General features: G+C 36.3%; 1 protein-coding gene across 1 annotated transcript; it reads left to right on the top strand.

Annotated features, from left to right (window-relative positions):
* Positions 1-133: 133 nt before the first annotated feature.
* On the top strand, positions 134-13994 carry cdc34b (cell division cycle 34 homolog (S. cerevisiae) b). Its single transcript, XM_077222266.1, has 5 exons — positions 134-855; positions 5217-5303; positions 10468-10565; positions 11673-11807; positions 12471-13994. The coding sequence occupies exons 1-5, from the start codon at positions 670-672 to the stop codon at positions 12688-12690; spliced, it is 726 nt and encodes a 241-aa protein (XP_077078381.1). The 5' UTR covers positions 134-669; the 3' UTR covers positions 12691-13994.
* The last annotated feature ends 8963 nt before the right edge of the window (positions 13995-22957 follow it).

Genomic DNA, 22957 nt, shown 5'->3' with positions numbered 1-22957 from the left:
TTGTTAGCTAATTATGTAGTTATCTAATTATTAGAGTTATTATTAGTCAAATAACTGGAATGTTGTCTGTGAATGTAGGGCTGTTAAAAGTGTAATGTGAGCCGACAGAACTACAGCACCCATAATGCACCGCGAGCCCATTGGAATTAAGGAAAGACGCATCCAGGACATCGACTCATAACTCGCCTACACATTTAGTAGTGCACGGCGATTTTTGCTTCTCGACGGACCAGCTTGCCACAGAATTCAAGCACAGACTTTCTTTTTGTACACTCAGACATTTGAATTTACTTATATTGAACGCTAACCTCCCATTAGAGAGGATTAGTGTTGAGTCGAAGTGGATTTTCACAGCTAGCCTTCAGCTACGAAGAAAAAAACAACAAACCCGGAGCGCGATTTGTTATTTTTTGACAGACAAAACTCCGCATATAAACAACCAAACAACATTTTTTACTTTCATGGACGACGAAAAAACACACTTATAATGCTTTATAGCTTACAACACATTTTATTTGATCGAAAATACTCTCTTTTTTGACGACATTGTCATTTCCTCGCTAAGCTAGCAACTCCAGACAAAGAAAGAAAAGCAGCTTTCATCGCCTCATCACATATTGTCAACTTTTCGCCCTTTTTGATTCCAGTTCCAGTAGAAATAAAGCAGAAATGGCCCGTCAGAGCAGTACTCAGGTCGCCAGCTCACAGAAAGCGTTAATGCTGGAGATGAAGTCTCTACAGGAGGAACCAGTGGAGGGTTTCAAGATCACTTTAGTGGATGAAGCGGATCTCTACAACTGGGAAGTGGCGATTTTCGGACCCCCAAACACTCACTATGAAGGGGGCTATTTCAAGGTAAGGGCTGAGGTTGGGTTTTAGCTGGCAAATAAGCGTTATTTTTAGGAACAGATGGCTATGGTCTATATTTAGATCTGGAACCAGCTCTGGATAACTGCATCTCTTTATGTGTCCCCGTGTCTGTTTTCTTTAACGTTAGACATATTAAGATATAATTGAGGTTTTTGATTGATTTAAAGGCTGGTTATGATCTCATGTCTTGTGATTTCCATCAGATGTCGGTTTGATGAGATTCTGGGGTCTTTGTTCTGGATAATAGGGTTCATTTGTTTGGTTTCTTTGTTCCTCATTGACTCATTGTCATTCTGATAGATGGAGGGTGAGATGATTTACATGACTTTGAACAAACAATATTATTAATATTACAATTAAATGTTCTTTATCATTCTTATATTAATATACTTCAAGTTTGCTGTAAGCTCATTACCGATTTGAATGATTTATTTACAAGTTATTATTAAAATAATTTATTATGACAAAGTGTTTGTGATCATTTCCAATTCCGCTGAATGCAAGCGTCCATCAAAACTGATTGATTCAGCTTTAAAATGTTATATTCATGACCTTCCAAACACTTATTAGGGCTCCACATATTTAGTAGGCTATTAGCTAGTTGTTGACATCACGTTTGACCTGTATTTTATTTTGTTCTTCGTGGCACCACAAGTTATTCTTACTATGATAATTATAAAAATAGAGTAATGACAGCTAAGCATCATGTCCCACCTCATTCCACCAGAGCAGATAAACCTGTTCATTCACACCAGTCTGAATGGTTTTTAATGAATGACCTTAATAATGTCAGAAGCTTTATTGAATTATTCAGCTTCATGTTAGTTCCTCTCTGGATTGTAAAGGAAGGGCCTGGACTGTTGTGTTCGATTTGAAGTAGGTCAATGACTTTTCGTGTCTTTGTTTACAGCGAAAGCACACACACACACACACACAGTGGGTTTGGCAGATACAGCGGCGTCACTGTTCACTGGTGTGTCAGGATATGAGCTTGTGTTGAAACTGAACTCTCGAGTCTGACAAGGCCCGAAGGCATGGTACTCAAAGTAACTGCGCCCTGCTTGAGGATGAATCAGGGTGTATTTGCATGACAGAGACTTGCTTCTCTTTGTTTGAAAGGGAAAATTTTGCACCGTTTGTCAACAATGTTAAAGCTCTCTTGAGTATTATGCTGGCACGTTGTCAAGATCTCGTATTCAGCCAAGAACCTGAAACCAGTTGTGCCTAACTTGTCTGGAATAGTTACATTACATGCTTTCTTTGAAAGGTCAGTGCACCCAGAAATGAATATTATGTCATTTATTCACCCTCATGTTGTTGTTCTTTGGAAGGCAAAAGGGAAGTGCTGATGAATGCTGTTGAACTACCAAAAAGCAACATAGAAGTCATCCATATGACTTAAGACAAGTTTAGGATCAATGAGTTTTTTTTTTTTTAAAGAAATTAATACGTTTGTATTGTAATGCATTAGTTATATCAAAAGTGACAGAAAATACATTAATTGTTACAAAAGATTTCTTTTTAAAATACATGTTTGAACTTCCTGCTCATCAAAGAATCCTGAAATAAATTAGTTTCAACAAAAATATTAAGCAACACAACTGTTTTCAACATGGGTAATAATAAGAAATGTTTCATGAGCAGAAAATCAGCATATTAGAATGATTTCTTAAGGATCATGCCACACTGCATAATGATGCTGAAAATTCAGCTTTGCACCACATTAATAAATTACATTTTAAAATATATGCAAATAGAAAACTGTAATTTTAAATGGTAAAAAACTAGCTATTTCACAATATTGTTCAAATAAATGCAGCCCTGTTGAGCATAAGAGACTTCTTTCAAAAACATAAAAAATCTTGGACGAGGTGACGAGGAATGGAATGAAATTGAAGTAGTATTTCACTGTAAATCTGTCCCTCTCATTCTCAGTTATGCATATAATAATGCCATTTGGCATCATTGATGTCAAACTTGACGTGTCTTCACTTACCGTTTTTTAATAAAAACAGCAAATGTAATTTAAGTGCTATGGTGGACACTAGCAATTATAGTGAATAACGTGTGAGGAATTTAACAAAATGTATCACTTGGCTTTGGTGACTTTAAAGCCATATAGATTTCAAAACTATGGTTTTTATGGTGTTATTATCTGTTTGTGGAACATTCAGGTTTAGACTTCTCCTTTTGTGTTCAATGGAAGAAAGTCATATAAGTTTGGAATGTGAGTAAATGACCATATCCTGGTTGAACTGTTCCTCTAATTTAGTGATTTAATATAATATAGTTAAATGCAAATGTCTGTATGTCCACTTCCAGTAGTAATCAGCCTAAAATGTTTCAAGGGAAGTTTTGCCACGAGACTTGAAAATAATTAGGTCTGTATTGAATTGAGAGAGAGGGCATATCTCTTGCGTAACGGATGTTTAACCTAGTTGTGTTCGTGCCAAAAAAATGATTTGCCCCACTTCCTGGTTATCCAGCTCTCTGTCCATTTTTTGTGTGTGTTTTCTCTCAGATTTTCCCTCCTGTCCATCTGCACTGTTCTCCTGCAATATGATGCATCTCCAATCCTATTAAGAGCAGCTGTCCTGGGCTCACCCTGAGACCGAATCCTCCAAAGCTGCTGTATAAGAAGTCTCTGTACCAGCTGACGGCACTGTGATGTTCATCGTTTTGAACTTAGTGTTTGCCTGTATTGTCCAGCAGGAGCGGAACTAGTTTTTTCGGAGTGGGGGAAATCTGCAGAATGGTTTTTAAAATGGTAACTGTGATAAATATAGCTGAGGATACTACTTTAGAGGCTTTCACTTTACAGCTTTTGGTGTGGACCCAAGTCCATTTAATGTCAGAGTTTGGTTGTTGTGAAAGCTGTTTTCCAGTACAGGCTGCAGTTGGAAAATGGGTCTGCAAGGGAGTGCTAAGGGTTCTGTTGAAAAGGTTAGAGAAAAATAGTAGAATAATATATAACATTACTGTTTCACTCTGCTCTCTAAAGAGTGATGAGGAATCATGAGATTAATCAGTCATTTTATTCTGTTGAAAGCAATAGGTTTTTTGTTTGTTTGTTGTTTACCTATACCTTTTTAATTTATACCTATGAAACATTGCAATAATGAGAAGTTGAAAGTACCTTAATAGAAACTAAAATTGTTCAAATACTATTTTACATAAATGTTTTTTTTTTTTTTTACAGATGATCTTTATATATAAGCACATAGCTGCTGATTCATAATTTAGGAAAGGGATCCCCCACAAGGGGATAGTCATATTTGAGGTCTCAAAGTTTGTGTGCTCATGCATAGTTGCTTGTCTCTGAATAAATTGCGTTTGGAAAGCAGCTCACATTTTTCACATCTCTTGTGTGACTCAGACAAATGTGAATACAATGTGAAAGAGACAAGCGGGTGAGTGAGGTTGGAACTGAATTTTGGTTACGAGTACAGACCAAACAATTGAAACAAGTGCGAAATAATATGACATTATAATCAATTAGGGGTTTAACGGTACACAAAACTGACGGTTCGGTACGGTCCTCGGTTTTGACGTCACGCTACGGTTTGGTTCGGTACAGCAGGGGGGAGAAACCTGAACACAAATTTGTTTATCATTAAACAGGGGTTTAATGGAGAAATTGTGTCTCTGCCTTTAAATTAATTCAGTTATAATTAAGTTTCTTAAGGTAAAAAAATAATCTCTCCTAATGCTTTAAACTCTATAGGGAGCCCTTACTTGCACATTAGGCCTACTATAATATTAAAGGTTAACAACAGAGCCCAAACTATTAGCCTAAATTCGGTTTCTATTTATTTTTAGATATAATAATCAACACTTAAATAACAAGTTGTATGCAAACATGTAAACTGCACATAAGCCAGGTTTTGAATTAACTTCTAAATTTAATCAAATGTTTTTACTACAATTTAGTTGTTTAAATATAATCATGTAGCTACACACTGGCTGTCATTTTCATGACATATATTTTAAACATGCATTAAATAAGCAAGACATCACTAACCGGTTAAGTAAAATATAATGAATATAGGCCAATACAGTGCATAGGCTATATTTAGCAAAAGAGTTAATTTGTCTAGCGGACTAACAAGCTGTGGACACTGAATGACTTACCTGAGGTAAATGTTATGCCACATGGGATATTGTTTACAAGCTGTCTTTCTGCCTTTGAAACACTGACTAACCGATTACATACCGTGGGTGGTGTATCGTGTTTTTTCTGTTTGGTTTAATATCATTACACCCCTATAATCAATTTAGCCATAATACTTAAAAAACGAATATGCATAGGACAAAGTTTGTGCTGAAATTTTTGTCTTGTTTTGCAGGCTCGCATTAAGTTCCCGATTGATTACCCCTACTCCCCACCCACGTTCAGATTCCTCACCAAGATGTGGCACCCCAACATCTATGAGGTAAGAGGATTGTTTCAGCCCTCACTGTTTATGTGGCACATGGCTTGTCTGTTGTGCTTCCTCATTTCCTTTAGTTAAGCCCTGGATTAATGCACCAAGCAAACTAGGGCTGTCGTGATAATTAAATAACCATCTGATCGCGATTATTTGATCTAACCGCGATTGTTTCAGACAACCACGATTATTGCGCTGTTTTATAGGCCTATTTCATACGGGGGAGTCATGGACCAAAAGAAATAGACAAGCACTAATTATGTTTCCCAGCAATATATTCAAAGTCATCTGAAGCCATTTCATAGCTTAATGTGAGAGACAGAGGTCTATTTACATCATTAAATTAAAGTTTACGGAAACTCGTCTTCCCTCCTCTGTGGCTGTCAATCATTCTCCATTCAGTATTCAAACAGCTCGCGCGCCTCGTCCGGTTACGGCAGGATGCACGGTAAAACTCTCCAATATGATATATTCACATTATAATTAGTGCTGCACGATTAATCATATCGTAATCGCAAGTCTATGCGATTATATGACGCAAAATGCTGTGATTTTATATGAAATACACAAATTAGGGCTGTTAACACAATTAACGCAGAATCTGTTCATTTTTGTCGTTCTTTGGCTAGCGTTACATGATCCCGCTCTTATTTATGCAGATGCTTTTTAACCATTCATGCGCAACAAGACAAAAAAGTTTCATGCGTGCGCGCAAGACAGCATGCCAGAATACAGTTCTCTTTCGCGCTTGAACAAACAATAACACACATAATTATGCCTAAATGCCTTTTTGTCGAGTATCTTCATAACATAAGAGCAGTCTTATGATGAACGTAAAGAGTTGTGACTCGTGAGAGAATGAGGCGCGTGAGATTCCGCGTCTCTGTCAGCAGACACTGGTCTTAAAGGGAAAGTACACAGTTGCCACTAATTTTCTCTGTCGTTAAAGTTAATTAAAGAACAGAAAACACGCACTGCTCTTGACTAAAGAACCCATTGTAACTTTAATAAGGATTAGTCTTTTATCCAGACATCAATGGCTTATTGATCATTGTAGGTGTTATCAATCATTTAGTTGTTGTTGCTAGTTTGAGTTGAGAAATACACATTTCAGCATTATCACTAATCTGTGTGTGCATTTTCCTTGAGAACAAGCATGTTGACTCATGAAACCATTTGTTTATTATATCGCAATCAATATTGACCTCAATTATCGCAATATGACATTTTCCCTAAATCATGCAGCCCTAATTAATATGCTTGATCTGTAGATAAAGGGCTGTGGATTTTCACTACCGTGTGCCTGTTAGATCGCACACATTACAAAGACTATGAATTGGCATCAAACGCACAATAACTGGAATTTAAAACTGTGAAGAAACAAATGATCAATAAACTTTTGGACAGAAACTGTATACACTAGGATTTGTGCGCTCGACATTTCTTCGCTTTGTGCCGTGAACTCTTAAATGTGCACTTGTGCAGCGCTGCACACTGTGACTCCATGTTGCTTTAAGCACATCATTCTGCACCCGCGATGTGCATACACGCTTTGTGCCGCTCTGTTTTGAAGCGTTTCATATTATCATGGTTTTGCACACTGAAAGATTATTAAAAGCCTATATTTTTTGTCGTATCTATCATATCTTGTTGCCCCATTGAAAAGCTGCACAATACATTTAAAATAAGCACCATTTAATTGAATATTATTTGTGTGTAGTGTATATACATATACACTTCTGAATTCTTTACATTCATATATAAATATAAAATTGTTAAGTATGAATACCTGAATTAATTTTATAATAGTACTAATAGTAATTTGTTTTTATTAACATGTTTAGATTTTATAAAATCCCTGTGCAGATTTTCTTCAAGAATTACTTTTTGCTGCTGATTTATACACTCACTAAATTTGAATACATTTCAAATAACTATTGAATACATTTATTTAATATTTAAAGGTGTTCTGTAATCTTACACTGCAAAATGATAACTTACAAAGGATTAAATTCATCACAATTATTTATGAATGAAGCTCACAAAAAAAAGTATGACAAAGCCCTGAAACAGACAATTAATCGGCATAACAACAATTATTTTTTAGACAATTAATCGTCAGCCAAATTTCATAATCGTGACAGTCCTAAGGCTAGACATGTGCCGGTATTCGGTAATGCGATACATCGCGGTAATGAATATGCACGATATTGTTATCGCGGGGACTTCGAAATACCGTGAAAAATAATAGATCCGAATTTAGATTTTTAGAACGCGCATCAGCTTATTTTCCATCAACCGCTTAAAAAAACAATGCGTATATGCTGCGCAAAACACGTGCGCACTTTGATGTAAACAATCCCCACATCACATGTATAAGCACTGTGTGAATGCAGTGTGCACTCTAGTCTAATGTAAACAATCCTCACATGGAAAAGAAGCACGGCGGAAGGAGGAACGCTGCCGACTATTTATCCCCCGCATGGCTGCCAACTCTCACGCATTCAGCAGCTTGAGACTCACGCAATTGACACTTTCACACGGTCTCGCGCCACACATCCATTTTCTCACGCAGAGATAAATCGCGGAGCAAAGAGGACACTGACCCTGACAGACCAGACAGAGCAGGTTACTTTTGATATGAAAAAAATATCAGGTCTCAGGTTTTATAACGAAATTCAGACAATAAATACTGTTTTGGTGCTTGTAAATGACGTGACAGATCGCGCGCCTCAGTTCAAGTAAACAGATCATCTGTTACTTTTTATTAAAGATACAGTACAACCCACCGAAAGGTACGTACTTTCGATCAATCAGTGTTTTTCAACCACGGAAAGAGGTCAATAACACTGCAGGAGAACAATTGTCACAGAACGTTACATTTACCTCAGGAAAGCCATTTAATGTTAGTTGACTATAAGAAAATAGCTATAGAGAGGAGTATTTTGCTAAATATGTGCACTATATTACATATTTTAATATATGTTTACTTGTCATTATATAATTGTTATTATAATGAAAATTACGGCATATTACATTTTTATATTTATATTATTATTATATTTATATTGTATGCATTATATTTAATTTCTCTCTGTATGTTTACAGCATTATGTGAGATATTTCTTGAGAAAAAATTAAATGCAGGCTATCTACTGTAGCCTACCTAATATTTATCCAAATGAGTCAATATTGAATCAAGATTGAAATTAAATCCAAGAATTTAATTGAAATCATGAAAATTGTGTTAAGCAATAATACAAACAGTAGCCTCAGTAACTGTACCATGTAAACATTATAACATGTTGTCACTAAAAAATAAAATTAATGTTTTGACAATCACAATTACACATTGTGATGCAAGTTTTTTTTAGATACCCCCAATCCGTCTGTTTCTCTTGTGCAATTAAAATATCGTGATAATACCGTATACCGTGATAAAAGTTCAATCAATTAATCGCAGCATGAAAATTTGATACCGGCACATGCCTACCTAAGGCAAACATGAACCTTTGTATCTTGGCTGTTGCCACTGAACAATTAGGAAGAGCTATGATAAGTAACACATTATTTGAACTCTTGATACAATTGAATATAAATGACAGCAATGTGTTAAATGGGAAAATAAGGTAAGCAGATTATTTGACATTTTAAAAATGAGGAAGAACTGTAACTGTCATCAGTAAGCACCAACAGATGTGGTTCACTGAGCTGCAGTTCAGACCAGTTTGTGACCTGGAAAACATTAAGTCATGTTGTGTAGGTTGGAAATAAGCATAACAATAGCAAAAACCACTTCACAGATCTGTCAATAGTTCTTTACCCTTCTGCGTACATTTTACATCATATTTTAATTAATGCTGTTATATTTGGTACATATTTCTCATACCAAAAGATACCTGGTAGATTTGTAGTTTGTGCGAAAATGTAAAAGATGTTACAGTGTCAGTAATTTTTTTAAATGTATATCGCAGGTAATGTGTGTGGTGTGCTGGAGACATTATATCGTGACAAGCACTTGTAGTGAATTGTTGGCAGCTTGGTTGATTAAAATGGGCTTTATAATATTGTATGCACTGCCAGCATGTGTTCTGCTGTAAATGTTCTGTAACTATGTTATTTAATGTTGCCAGGCAATGTAACAAACTTTAATTGTCTTTAAATGTCTTTAAAAGTCTTTAAATGGGGCTTTATGGAGAATTCAGAAACCCTTGTTATTAGCAGCACGTGTGGCCGTTAATTAAACTGCTGCTAGAAACTTATTGCTCATTCTCGCATTCATGCCCACGTAACTTACAAGAGCCTGAATGTGATTCAAGGCCCATATGTACTCATGCCGAAGTTCTTTTGTCCTTCGCTTTGAACTAAAAGAACGAAAAGTAGTTGGAAATGCCTTTGCAGTGAACATCCCGAAGCCATACACTTATTTAGATCTCTCAATATCAAAATAAACAAATTTCTAAATTTCTATTCAGTTTTAGTTAGTTAATTTTAGTATTTTTAAACTAAAACTTACAAAACAAACAAAAAATGCCTCAGCAACTAACTTAAACTGTTTTTAATCTAATTGTTTTAATGCCAGCTTTATTTCAGTTTACACTTAACTAATTATTTTTAGTAGTTTTAGTTTTAATTAATACAGATAATCTATAGCTGTTTGTAGTTTATTTTTAACTGAAGTGTTACATAATGTGACGCAGCTGTTTTTGGAGCCAGGTGTATCTTTGATTTGTTAACAATAATGTGATTTTTATTTTATTTGACTGGATTGTTGGATGATTATTTAAAAACTGCATTGAAACATGGTAATCTATTTATATAAAACATGTTTGGTGTAATTTACAGGAAGTAAAACTATATTGTGACACAGCATTACTGTGAGTGATATAAAATGACTCTGATTTAAGATGGTGGTCATACCGCCTACCCCCATGCACCAGTATATTTCCTTGTATTGGATATATATGCAGTGCATGCACAAGGCTTTTCAGGGTTCTGCAGAGATCGTCCTTCAGTTTTGACTGGCTTTTTCTCCTTATCTCCCTTTCACACGCCTCGCTGTGACTCTGAGTACTAGCAGAAACAGCAGTGGTGTGGAGGCGAGGGGTTCAGTGAGATGCTAGTTTTGCTTCATGAAAGGATTGATTTTGAATCTCTGTGTGTTTCACAGAACGGGGACGTGTGTATCTCCATTCTGCATCCTCCAGTAGATGATCCACAGAGCGGAGAGCTTCCCTCAGAGAGGTGGAACCCCACACAGAATGTCAGGTATGGAGCAATGATTATTGGCATAAAGTCTTGTCCACTTTGCAGCTTATGCTGGCCTTTTTCCACAGAGAAATGTTTTTTTTACATTGTGTGCTGTGCAAATTAATTTCCCTTCAGGGATCTATAGGCTAGATCCTCAACAGTAGCTGTCTCAAAGAGTGATCATGTATTTCCCCCACTAACAGAATTAAAGGAAGAGTGGCCAGGCTGGTTTTGTGTTCATGATTTTCATGTCGCTTGCCTTAAGGGAAGCATCTCAGTGGAGATCTGTGTATTTGTGTGTTTCCTCCCCCGAGACTGATCTCTATTCTAGTTAGTCTGGTGTCTTGTTTCACTGGGCTTTGTGCTTCAGTGGAAAAGCTCATGTTAATCATTTGTGTTGTTGTAGAACACCTGTCCCTGTACGCAGAGAGACAGGGGTATTTTGACCCCACACAATGTTGCATGGTTTACATTGTCAAAACCTACAGTGTTCCCTGCTCAGATTTAGTGACTTATTTTGTTTGAGTATAAAACAAATAAAAAAACAAAAACAAATCTGAATAGATTTATGCAGAATATCAGAATAGAACTTCCTTTATCAGAATAGATCTATGCATTAAGTCTTGAAGTCTTAACTAATACTCCTGCCACTTATTCTATTTAATGTATAGAAAATGTTTAATGTCACTATGTAAAGTATTGAATGTCGTCAAAATTTGGGAAAATATCAAGATATACATTTTTGTATTGCCCATTCCTACTTATAACTAATGTGTAGAACTACACCTATTTTATTTATTTTTGACATATTAATTACACCACATGCATTTATTATGGTTATTAAATTATAATAATTCATATTAGTAATACTATTTATTGTTATTATAATTATTAATGATTAATGATATTAATAATTAACCAACCTAGAAACTGAAGTTACTCTGTATCCCTATTGCAAATGTGAGGTCACCGGAGTAAGTTAAGTAATGCATAAAGACTGATCCTCTTGGGTAAAATCTCTTCACATCTTTAGGAGAATGCAGCACAAAGAAGTTCTAGGACGGATGAGCTTAAAGGTTAATGTCATTATAACACTGAGTGTCTGTGTGTGTGTGTGTGTTTCAGAACTATACTGTTGAGTGTCATCTCTCTACTGAACGAGCCCAACACGTTTTCTCCGGCCAACGTGGATGCCTCTGTCATGTACCGCAAATGGAGAGACAGTAAAGGAAAAGACCGTGAATATGCAGAAATCATTAGGTAACAAATTGCTGTACAAAAATAGAGAATATGGTCCCTTTAAGAGATCAGCTGTGTTTAATGTTTATTTGTTTAATGCTTGGTACATTTTGATGGCAGTCATGAGATATGGTGATAAACAACACTAGCTAATGGAAAACCCTTCTAAACAGATTTTGATTTATTTTCTGGATCAGCGGTGCCCTCCTGTGGTTGAATAAGTCACTGAAACATGATCTCCTCTTGGCAATCTCTCTATTGCATGTTCCAATTGATGTTTTCAGCCATCTGAGTTGGAACATTTGACTTGCATCAGATTTCATCCTTCAGGACATAAGTTGTTTATTTCTCTGCCTTGGCTTCTTAAAACCTCAGGGCAACAACTCAAATGGAGAGCTTAAATGACATAACATGTCAACATGTCCCACTGCCTAAGACAGATGAGTCTGAACTCAACAGAAAGAGAAGCAATGATTAATATTTCAGCTGTATACAAATGAAGCTAAAAGGAACATGTTGAGCATTTGCAAAGCAATGTCTTTGGCATGCTGTCGATCGCCAACAAACCATAACATCAAATGTAAAAACGAACGGAATACATGTTTATGGTAATGTGCCCACAATTCTAGCCTGAAGCTGAATATTCCTTCAGATCCATTTATGAGGTGTGTGTGTCTGTTACAGAAAACAAGTTCTGGCCACTAAAGCGGAGGCGGAACGGGACGGAGTGAAAGTTCCCACCACCCTGGCAGAATACTGTGTGCGCACGCGCGCCCCCGCACTGGACGAGGGGTCCGACCTGTTATACGACGATTACTATGATGATGAGGACTTGGAGGATGAGGATGACGATGACGAGGACTGTTGCTATGACGAGGACGACTCAGGAAACGAGGAATCATGACGACATTCCCATTCCCACCTTCATACTTGTCTTCATCAGCATCAGCCCAAAAGTTGAAGCGTCAAGGCATGCGCTCTGCATTTACACACACTCAGATGGCCATTTTTGTTTAACTAAAGTCTTTGACTAAAATTTGATTTTCTTTTTTTTAAATTGTTTTTTTAAACAAGCATTATGTTGTTTTCCCTCCGTGTCATAATTGTGCTTGTCTTCAGGCTTTTCTCCAAGCTACTCTTTTATTATTTATTTGCTTTGCGCTTTCAGACAGCTCTGTGAATTATTATTTTTTTAAAGGGGGGTGGGAAAAAGTGCTCGACTGAATTGAGGTTTGAGTGAGTGGTTATTTGAATGAGGCTTTGTGCTGATTAATGCTTATGACGTCACAGTTGTTTTGAATTTCTTAGAGCTGATCACTTTGATCACACACGCTTACTTTTTTGGCCTTCAATCACATCTGAGCAATACAATGCTTGGGGTCAAGGTTTGATTTTCTGTTTTTATCCCCCCTCCATCTGAGTATAAATTACATTGAAAAGCCCTAAGCAAAATTAAAGGATGATGCATATTAAAACTGTTTTGCAATGTAAAAAATCAAAACATTGCAAAAGAAATGATGGCCTAAATTCTACAATGTGGTTAAACTCCACACATTATTTAACTTATAGTATCACTTTAAATTATTGCAATTATGTATTTCTTCATTCCAAGATTTAGAAGCTTATCAGAAAATCAATGTATTCGGGTAGGCTGGCAAGTCGATGTTGTCTTCTGTTGTGCTGAGTTTGAAATGTTTTTTTTTTGAGCAATGCTGATATTCCTGTGTTGTCCTCTTAAGTGAATCTTATTTAATCTGTTTTTTTTTTGTTTGTTTTTTTGGCTTGGTTTTATTTGGGATGTAGGGTGACTTGGACTAATGGATGATTTTTTTTTGTACCTTTTCTTTTGCATTATTTCTCCGTGAAACAACGCCACGTCGTGTGTTGCGATATTGAGATTGAAACTTTCCTTTACGCTGCCTGGAGGCTGGTGAGTGCTGGCGTCCATCTCACTGATTTAAATTTGAGCTCATACCGACTGACTCTCAGGATCAACCAATCTGAAAAAAGGAAAATCCTACCAACAACAAAGTGTTTTTTCACACCTGCAAGTCATCCGTTTTTTTCAATATTGTTTTGAGGACAATTTACAACCGTATCACAAGAGGCTGCGATGCACACGAGGAGCTGATTTGTCATTTTATTGACCTTTATGTATTTTTACGATTTGTTGGCCTATTTAAAACTGAATAAAGATCTTTATTAGAATATTTGCCTGTTTACTCTTAACTACTGTTACGTTGTGTGACATGTATTTTATTTGATATGCATGTGCGCTTGTTTTTTTTCTTAATCTTCTCTCAGTTGTCTGTGGAGATCTAAGACGAGCCCACAAATTGTTATACAACAACAATCTACTTAAAAACGGAAACGTTTTTCTTTTGCATTTTTCATCTACGTACAACAACGTTGTCAAAATGATCCCGGATCACACAGATCCGCGAAAATGATTAAAAACGCTGTATTATTAAAACGCTGCATTAAACCTAACCTAACCTGGCCAGTAGCTGCTGGTGTAAAGACACTGTTTGTAAAGAAACAATACGTGCCTAAACTAAACACAAAACGCGCATGACGTCACCGTTTTCACAAATTCACGTTTTTGTTTTTTACAGGCAGACTAACGGTATTGGTTTCAACAATTTGCACTTTGATTCCCGTTTTCATAACTTTGTGTTTTCAGGTCCCCATAACACAGTTGTCATGAAAATGAATGGCCAAAACACATAAAAGGTTTTCCGTTTTTAGTTGAAAACAGTGTTGTGTAAACGGCACCTCATTTACATTCTAGGGGTATGGAAGGAACAAACAATAAAGGTTACGGGAGACTTTGATGTTCCCGTCTCCAGATTCACGATACACAATTTTTATTCTCAATAATTAATAACACCCTTAAAGCAGCCTTTTATTTAACAAGCTAAAGAAAAAGTGTAGTTACACTACACAGAAAGAAAAATGGTGTAGGATTTACTTAGACCGAAATGGAACTTGTAAAATGTATGTCAGTAATCTTTGTTTAATTTACAACTTTGAAAAATATTTCAAAATACAGCAAGCAAATGTAGTCAATATTTATAGACTAAACATTTTTTTTGCAGAACTGTTCTCAGGGGTTGCACTTAAAAAAAAAAGATGAATTTAATTAGAAATGTGACTTTTGTTCATCACAGACTTTGGTGTCTAGGCAAATCTTGCGTACAGTGTGATCCACAGATCTGCAGCTTTCTGGAAGAGACATTTAAGATTATAGGTTATTTTTCTCAAAGTAAAGTCTCCCTTTGCTTGCTAATGAATATCTTTGCTGTCTGGGAAAGTGGACATGACAGAGTTAGATTTCAATGCTCAGCTGAATATGGCATTGGTTACCAGATAAGACATTAGGCACAGCTGGAGAGGGTCTCCATGCATTTCAAAATGTAGTTGCCCCGACTCTGTTGCCATGGCAACCATTTTGCCTTGAAACACCGTGCTCGAGGCTTGTTCAGACAACCTGAACACTCGGGCTACACAATGAACATACAGAGATGAGGGGGCCAGTGAGATGCAGTTCCAGCGCTGGCACAATTTATAGAACAACTAGAAGGGCTTTACAGGCCTGAAACACGGTAGGAATAAAAAAGAGGCAGTACCGGCAAATTATGTAGAAGAATCACTTAAAGGGATAGTTCACCCTAAAATGAAAATTCTCTCACCCTCAAGTTGTTTCAAACCTGTATGAATTTCTTTAACACAAAGGAAGATATTTTGAAGAATATGGGTAACCAAACAATCCAAATCGTAATTGTATTGTTATCAGAAAGCGTGAGTGTGTCGACATAAGACCTCCCACTTCAACACTTTTACATAGTCTTTTCAGGATTCTTCAAGTTGTTTCACATCACATGCATGCAGAGTTTAACCAATCGTTATGGAGATCATTTTGTTTTTATAATACAGCAGAAAAAAACATTAAAGACCAGAGAGAAGGTGCAAAATGACTAAAATCACTGAAAGTGTATTGCACCTTTAACATTGAATGCACTCTGTATCATACAAGGTCACTCAATAACATTCCCACTCACTGTTCTATGGTGATGGAACGAACTCCTGACCTTCATCATGTGAACAGCATTTCAATCTTCAAAAACATCTGAAAATATTTTTTTTTTTTGTATGAAATAAATAGGTACAAATTTGCAGTTGTACTTCTGCACTAAAGCTGTATTACTCTGGTGCTTGCAGGAATCTTGGAGTGATAATGAACCCTCCTTCATCTAGACAACAAATTCATCAATTATCACATATGCAGACCTGCACATATAGGTCTATTTTAAACGGCTACCCTTGAACAAAATAAGTAGTGTAGGCTACCTTTAAAAGGAGTACTATTTATTAGGGAAATAATTTAAAAGAATATGCTTAACCGTGAACTAAATGTAATGTTTACAGAAACTTAACTGCAGTTACGCTAAAAATATATATTTTAAATATATGGAATGCAACTGAGTGTTTTTTTTACCCACTTAAGTAGGTACTTTTGTTGTTGCAGTTTTAAATATATTACTGCAGTGAAGTTACAATTTAGTACATTTAAAATATATTTTCTGTAAATGTAATATTGGATAAGAAACACACTAGGAAAAATTATAATCAAGTCCTTTACATGTGTTTTAAAATGTTATATAACACACCAAAACACAGTTCAAAATTCTTTAAAGTATGACAAGAGTATTAAAAAACAATGATTAAAAATACTTTTAAAGTAAAAGTTTTAACTTGACATTATTACAAAGTGCACTTTCTAAGTGCACCTAAGTGTGTTGAGAAACTCATAAAAATTAACTCTTGTACATTTAAGTGGCCTTTTATTTAATTAATGTGAAATTATCTGCAATACAGTCAAACAAATACTTAGAATTATGAAGACTTCTTTTTCACAAGGGTAGTTCATATGTGTTGTGCCAAGTTTGATATCTGATACCAAATAACATTGTTTCTTGTGTATGTGGTCTCACATAAAGCTATCATTTGAATGAAAAAAAATAGTCACATTAACTACTTTTATGGTGCTTTTCTATCATTTTTGGAGCTCAACAGGGTCTTTCCACCTGTGCACACATGACATACTGTCTTCCACAGAAAAAAGAAGGTCATATAGGTTTGGAGTGGAGTGACATGTATTTATTTTAAGTAATTCAAATGCTGAAGCTAATTTTTCATGAATATTATTTTATATTAGGCAAGGATGCATTAAATTGATACATTTACAGAACAATTTACTGTACAGACATTTATAATGTTACAAAAGATTTATATAAAATAAATGCTGTTCTTTTGAACGTTCTATTTATCAAAGAACCCTGAAAAAGTATCAATATATAAAAATATAAATATTAAAATATAGTAAAATATTAAAGGTGCTATATGTAGCTTTTCTTCTATAATGAATCCTTTTTTTATTGCCTGTGTGTGAAGGGGTTGTAATCACACATTACAATGATCCACTTGTCGGGTTTTGCTATTACCTCTGAAGGCCAGTATTCCTATTTCTATGTGAAGGCTCCGGGTCGGATTTACCGCGAAATCCATCGGATGTGACGTGCATGCGCGCTCTCGAGCCTCTCTCCTTTTTATATACAGTCTATGCGACGGCACTGCGGCTAACTACATGGAGTCTGATAACACAAAAACACGACCTGCCTCCAGCACAACACAGACTCCAACACTAACTCCACATAAATATAAACAACAACAAAAAAGTTTTATCTGCTGAAGCTCGTCAGGCCAAACGTGAATCGGATCAACTTTGGACGAAAACACGGATCAACATCGCCAGAGCGTTTGAATTATGGAGAGACCTCCGCTTTGTTTTAGGTATAGGTATATATTTAGGTATAAAAACAGACCCGGAGTTGGCTTGCATCCCTATTGTGATGCTTTCTCCGGTGTGTTGAAAGTCTCAGTGTGGCCGGTACCATGAGAGCTCGCTCTTGAGTTCGAGTAAAAAAGTTCGAGCTCTTGTAAAAATTGGTTGCAATCTGAAACATCACCGCTAGAGGCCGTTAAAAACTACACATAGCCCCTTTAAACAATATCCCAGTTTTTCCTGTCTTATTTTTCTTCATCAAATAAATGGTGAGCATAAAATACTTCTTTCAAAAACATTTAAAAAATCTTACCAAACGTTTGAATGGTAGTGAGGGATATTTTACAAGTTACTGTAATCATTTAACAACAACAACAAAAAAGATCTCTGTTGCGCTTGAAATGGCTTCATCCTCTTAATAGCATTCAGCTAAATCCACTTCTACAATCAATTTATCACATGCCAAACAAAAACTTTAAGCTGCTTATAGACGTAGAACAAAACAGAGTCTGCCAGCTCAGTGCCCTACTGAAAAAACAAAACAAAAAAAACCCCTCTAAAACCAGCCCAAGATGGTTAGTTAGAAGGCCGCCCATCAGCAAGCCATGCCTGTTTAAAAGTCTCTCCATTCATTTCATGTCTTGGGTGACAGCAGTGAAGAGCCCACCCACACATGCTGGCTGTGCGCTAACAGATTTGTCCTCCATTAACCAAACAGAGCGTCTCTCTGTGCTTGATAGGGATTCTCTCAGGGAGCACAGAGATAGCTTGTGCCTGCATATGTGTGCGCACCGGTGTGAGAGGATCTCTGGCTCGGAACGTACTGGGGAAAGTCCCACAGGCAGCAGGAGACCGCTGGGGTTAGCAGTGTGTTTTAGCGTAGTAAAAGACTCGGGTATTTTAAGGCTCTGCTGGAAAGAAAGTAATGATTTTGGTAAAGGGATTGTTCAGAATGGACAGTCTGCTCCAATTTTAGAAGTGTTTGCTAAGGCAAACCACTATACTTTGAATTTGATGGACATTTTACTATCCCATGAGGCCATGGGAGACGACGCAACTGACGCTGGTTGGTCACATGACAGGAACAACATGGCAGATGTACATCCAGATTACATTCATACTTCACACATGCATTCTATATAGAACATAATTTTTTAGCGCTTGCAAAGTAAGTAGCCTACTTATTCAAAATAAGTACCTACTCAAGTGCGTATGCGATTTCGGATGCAGCCATAGTGTGGAATATTGTATCCCACGATATATTACGCCTCACATGAACTTCCATTTTCTATGGTTAATTTCAGAACAATTGTTCAAAGGCGTTTTATCAAGAAATGAATACTTTTTTCCCCCCAGCAAGGGTGCATTCGAATCAAAAGTGTCAGTAAAGACATTTAGAACGTCATGTCCATTCTAAATAAATGCTGTTCTTTTGATTTTTCTATTCATCAAAGAAAGTATCACAGTTTCTACAAAAAAATTAGGCAGCACAACTGTTTTCAACATTGATAATAAATGTTCCTTGAGCAACAAACCTTCATATTAGAATGATTTCTGAAGGATCATCACACTGAAGACCGAAAATTCAGCTTTGAATCACAATATTTTTTAAATATATTCAAGTCAAAAACAGTTATTTTAAATTGAAATAATATTCCAGAATATTACCATTTTACTAGTTTTGATCAAATAAATGCAGCCTTGGTGAGCATAAAGGCTTCTTTTAAAAAATATGAAATAAATCTAGCTGTCAAGGTTACATTCACATACTCTATTTCTGCCATATATTAATAGTAGCAATCTCTTTCTAGACTCAGTTATTGTCACGTGTCTGTTTTGGTGTTGTTTTCACAGTGTTTGGTTCCTGTTTTGCCTGCCTGAGTTCCTAGTTTCCTTGGTTGTTAATTAGTTCGACACACCTGTTCCTGTTCACTGTGATTACTTGTCAGTATTTAAGACCATCGGGTCCTTCAGTTCCCTTGTCCCGTTGTCGTGGTTGTGTACTTTTTCTCCTGCGATCTCCTGAGTTTTCCTGTTGTGGATTTAAAATGATTTATCACCTTTGTCGTGTGCGTTACTACAACAACACCTGACACTTTGTTTGACAGTAGGGAGAATTCAATATTTACTGCACAATATGCAGTATGCAAGTGGCATATTATATCATTAACAATAATTAAAACCAGAGAGCAATTTATAGGCTCATTGCATTATTTGCCTTCCCACGGAGAGCATTTGATGACACTTAAGTAGTTTTTAATGTGATATTTGTGATGGTTGAGGAGCACCACGGTTTATGACAGTGATAGACTGATAGCTATAAATCAATCATCCGCGTCGAGAGCTTCTCTTCAAGTGGTCGTAACTGTTAATGCCTGAGACACAGTCTCATATATTCCTTTATGATTTAGTGACAGAGCATTACAGAGGCATATTACTTTACAGCAAATCAATAAGGCAACCAGCAGAGATGTGAAAGTACAGTCCAATGTAGTAGATCACAAATGAAACAATCTAAAGATAAAATGCCAACCCAATTCCATTACATGATATTTATTTATAGGTATGATGGCATAAAATACAGCTGGCTTCTTGTGTAAGTGTTTTTGCGCATGTACCTCATAAACGGCTAGATCGATGGCAGAACTATATGAAATAATGCCCAGGATGTTTGAGCCAGTATAGTATTTTATGCCTTGCCTATGCTGGTGGTCCTAGCTGATGCTCTGGCTGGTTTTACAGTGTTTTGTGGCACTTTTCAGCTGGTTTAACTATACTTTGTATCTTTGCAATCTTTTTTGTAATAACACTTTTTACACAGCAACATTATCTTTCTGCCCTGTTGTCATTGTAATGTAACAGATGTCTGCTTTAAAGCAGAGGGTGAGTAATTCTTCACTCTTTTATTTGATTAATAATAGCCGTATTTTAAAATACGGTGTTTATAGTGCATTCTCAACATGCTTATTGCTAAGTTTAGTGTGGCAAAACAGACTAGCTTAGTTAAATCATTTCAATATTATTTTATATGGAGTTACATGGAGTGTGAATATGTATACTATAGAAAACCTAAAATGTGATTAAAATGGCGACTGACTAAAGCGACTGGTTCGGTCTCCCCATAGCTCAGTTGTACTGAATAACTACATTATACATTTACCATGAATAAATGTTGTTCAACTTTAATGGTAGGCCTTCAAGAGGGACGTTTCCAAGACAGCAAATGCATTTTCAGATGCATAGTGCATAATAACCAATTGTCTATGGTTATTCTTTGCTGGAAATCCTTTTATATCACACTGAGACTGAGCAATTTATGTTCAAACACTTATTCAGAATCCCATCTGTTCAAAGCCCAATACATTTCATACTTATAATAATGTATTATAACTGTGTTTACAATTATTAATGAGATCAAGCAATGCATTATTAGGTTCATTACAAATATTAATTAATGCATTACAAATACTTTTATAAGGCATTGGATATAAAGGGTTTAAGTAAAGTGTTATTCAGCCCAAAATGCTCATGTCCTGGATACTGGTCCTGCAGTTGCTCGGGCACCAGCTGCTTCCACCAGATCCCCGAGGTCTTCTCTTCCTACTCTGTGTCCCTGTTGGGAATGGTAAGCCTGTCGCTAATATCCAGCACATGCCATAAATGCAAAATATGACCATGTTCATATCTGAAACGCTATTTACAAAGAGCTCAGAGCCTGTTAACAATGCAATGCATCACTAAAATGAGACCAAAAGCATTCTAGCTGCATTCTTCCAAGTTCAGCATGCCATTGATTATCATAGAAAATCATGTGGACTTGTATGCAATTTGTAAAAACAAACTTATGTTTTGACAGAAATGTACTTACGAAAGGTCTATGGAGCAATTTTTACAAGTTTGCCCAATAAGCAACTGTTATTCATGGAGTTAACTTGTATTTAATCTGCAAAATGTCTTTAAGTAGTAAAATTCAGATGCACAATATTGACTGCTTGAACCATTTTTATAACTGTACTTTTTTTAGGAGAATATATTTTTAGGTATACATCAAGACAAACACAACACATGGAAATATAAAGAACAAGACAAAATATGCTTAAAACACATTTACAAAAAAACATTTTAACTTTGTGAAACATTTCAAGATATTGTGTATTTATGGACAGAATGTTTTCATTGTCTGATGATCTCTTCCAGGTCAGCGTCAGTGAAACTGTCCCTCCAGTCCATTGCCATCAATGCCTGAAGAAGACCTCAGGAGACCAGAGGGGTAATTTAACACAAAAACATGCTTTACATATTGCAGAACAAAAATGTATACAGAGAGAAATATATATATATATATATATATGACTTTTAGAGATGTCCATTCCCAGCTCAGTCAGTGACTGTTTCATCTCAGACGCATCCAGATGGCCACACAGCAGCAGAACATAAAAGCAACTCATTAGCTTTCAGCAATAGGGCTTAATCAAACCAGGGCAAAACTCAATCAACGTAAATGATCCTCTTCCCGAAAAAGGAACACACAACTCATTTAATCAAGGTGTTTCAAAAACTGCCAATTAGAAACTCAAGTACTCAAACACTCCAAACACAAAATACACATCACTTTGCAAATCAGATAAAAACTGTGCTAATGTAACGGAGGCCATCTAGTAAAGAGCTGTGCAAGTAAACCTCACTCCCCGTCCTCAAGCTTGTTAGCACGCCTGCCGTGACGGAGGTTTGTATCCCGCTTGGAGCGGGTGCGAGTAGGGCCAGTCAAATTGGTGCCGTGACCCGGATTGGAGTGAGGTTTAGGGTGGTGAGTTTAACGGAGGCCAGCTAGTAAAGAGCTCCTCGGTGACGCTGGTTCGAATCCCACTTGGAGTGGCTGCGAGTAGGACCAGTTACATTCAAAGTAAAGTAAGTGAAGCCTAAAATATTGACTGATTTAAAACCCTCTGAGGGTATGTGCAGAGTGTCATACTAGCATTATTAATGCATACTAATATTTTTGTAGTATGCAGTATGTATACTGTCAAGTCAAGTCACATTTATTTATATAGTGCTTTTTACAATAAAGATTGTTTCAAAGCAGCTTTACAGAGAAAACAGGAAAATAATGCAACAAAGTTTGTTTCCAGAAGAAAATAGCGTCACACTCCAGCTTAAGTAAGTTCAGTGATGTTTCATTTTTGTTGTAAAAAAGTTATTAATTAGTTAATTTATATATACAGCCGCTCTGGAGAAATCCGTGATGTCATCGTCCAGCTCAGTTCAGTTCTCATATAATGGCGTCAATGCAGGCAGATAAATATTATTGTTGAATATTAAATCCACA

Source organism: Siphateles boraxobius, unplaced genomic scaffold, assembly GCF_051911475.1.
Source record: "Siphateles boraxobius isolate OS27281-9 unplaced genomic scaffold, OSU_SipBor_1 86, whole genome shotgun sequence".
In the NCBI taxonomy this organism is placed as follows: Eukaryota; Metazoa; Chordata; class Actinopteri; order Cypriniformes; family Leuciscidae; genus Siphateles; species Siphateles boraxobius.
This window is presented reverse-complemented; position numbering and strand designations above follow the sequence as displayed.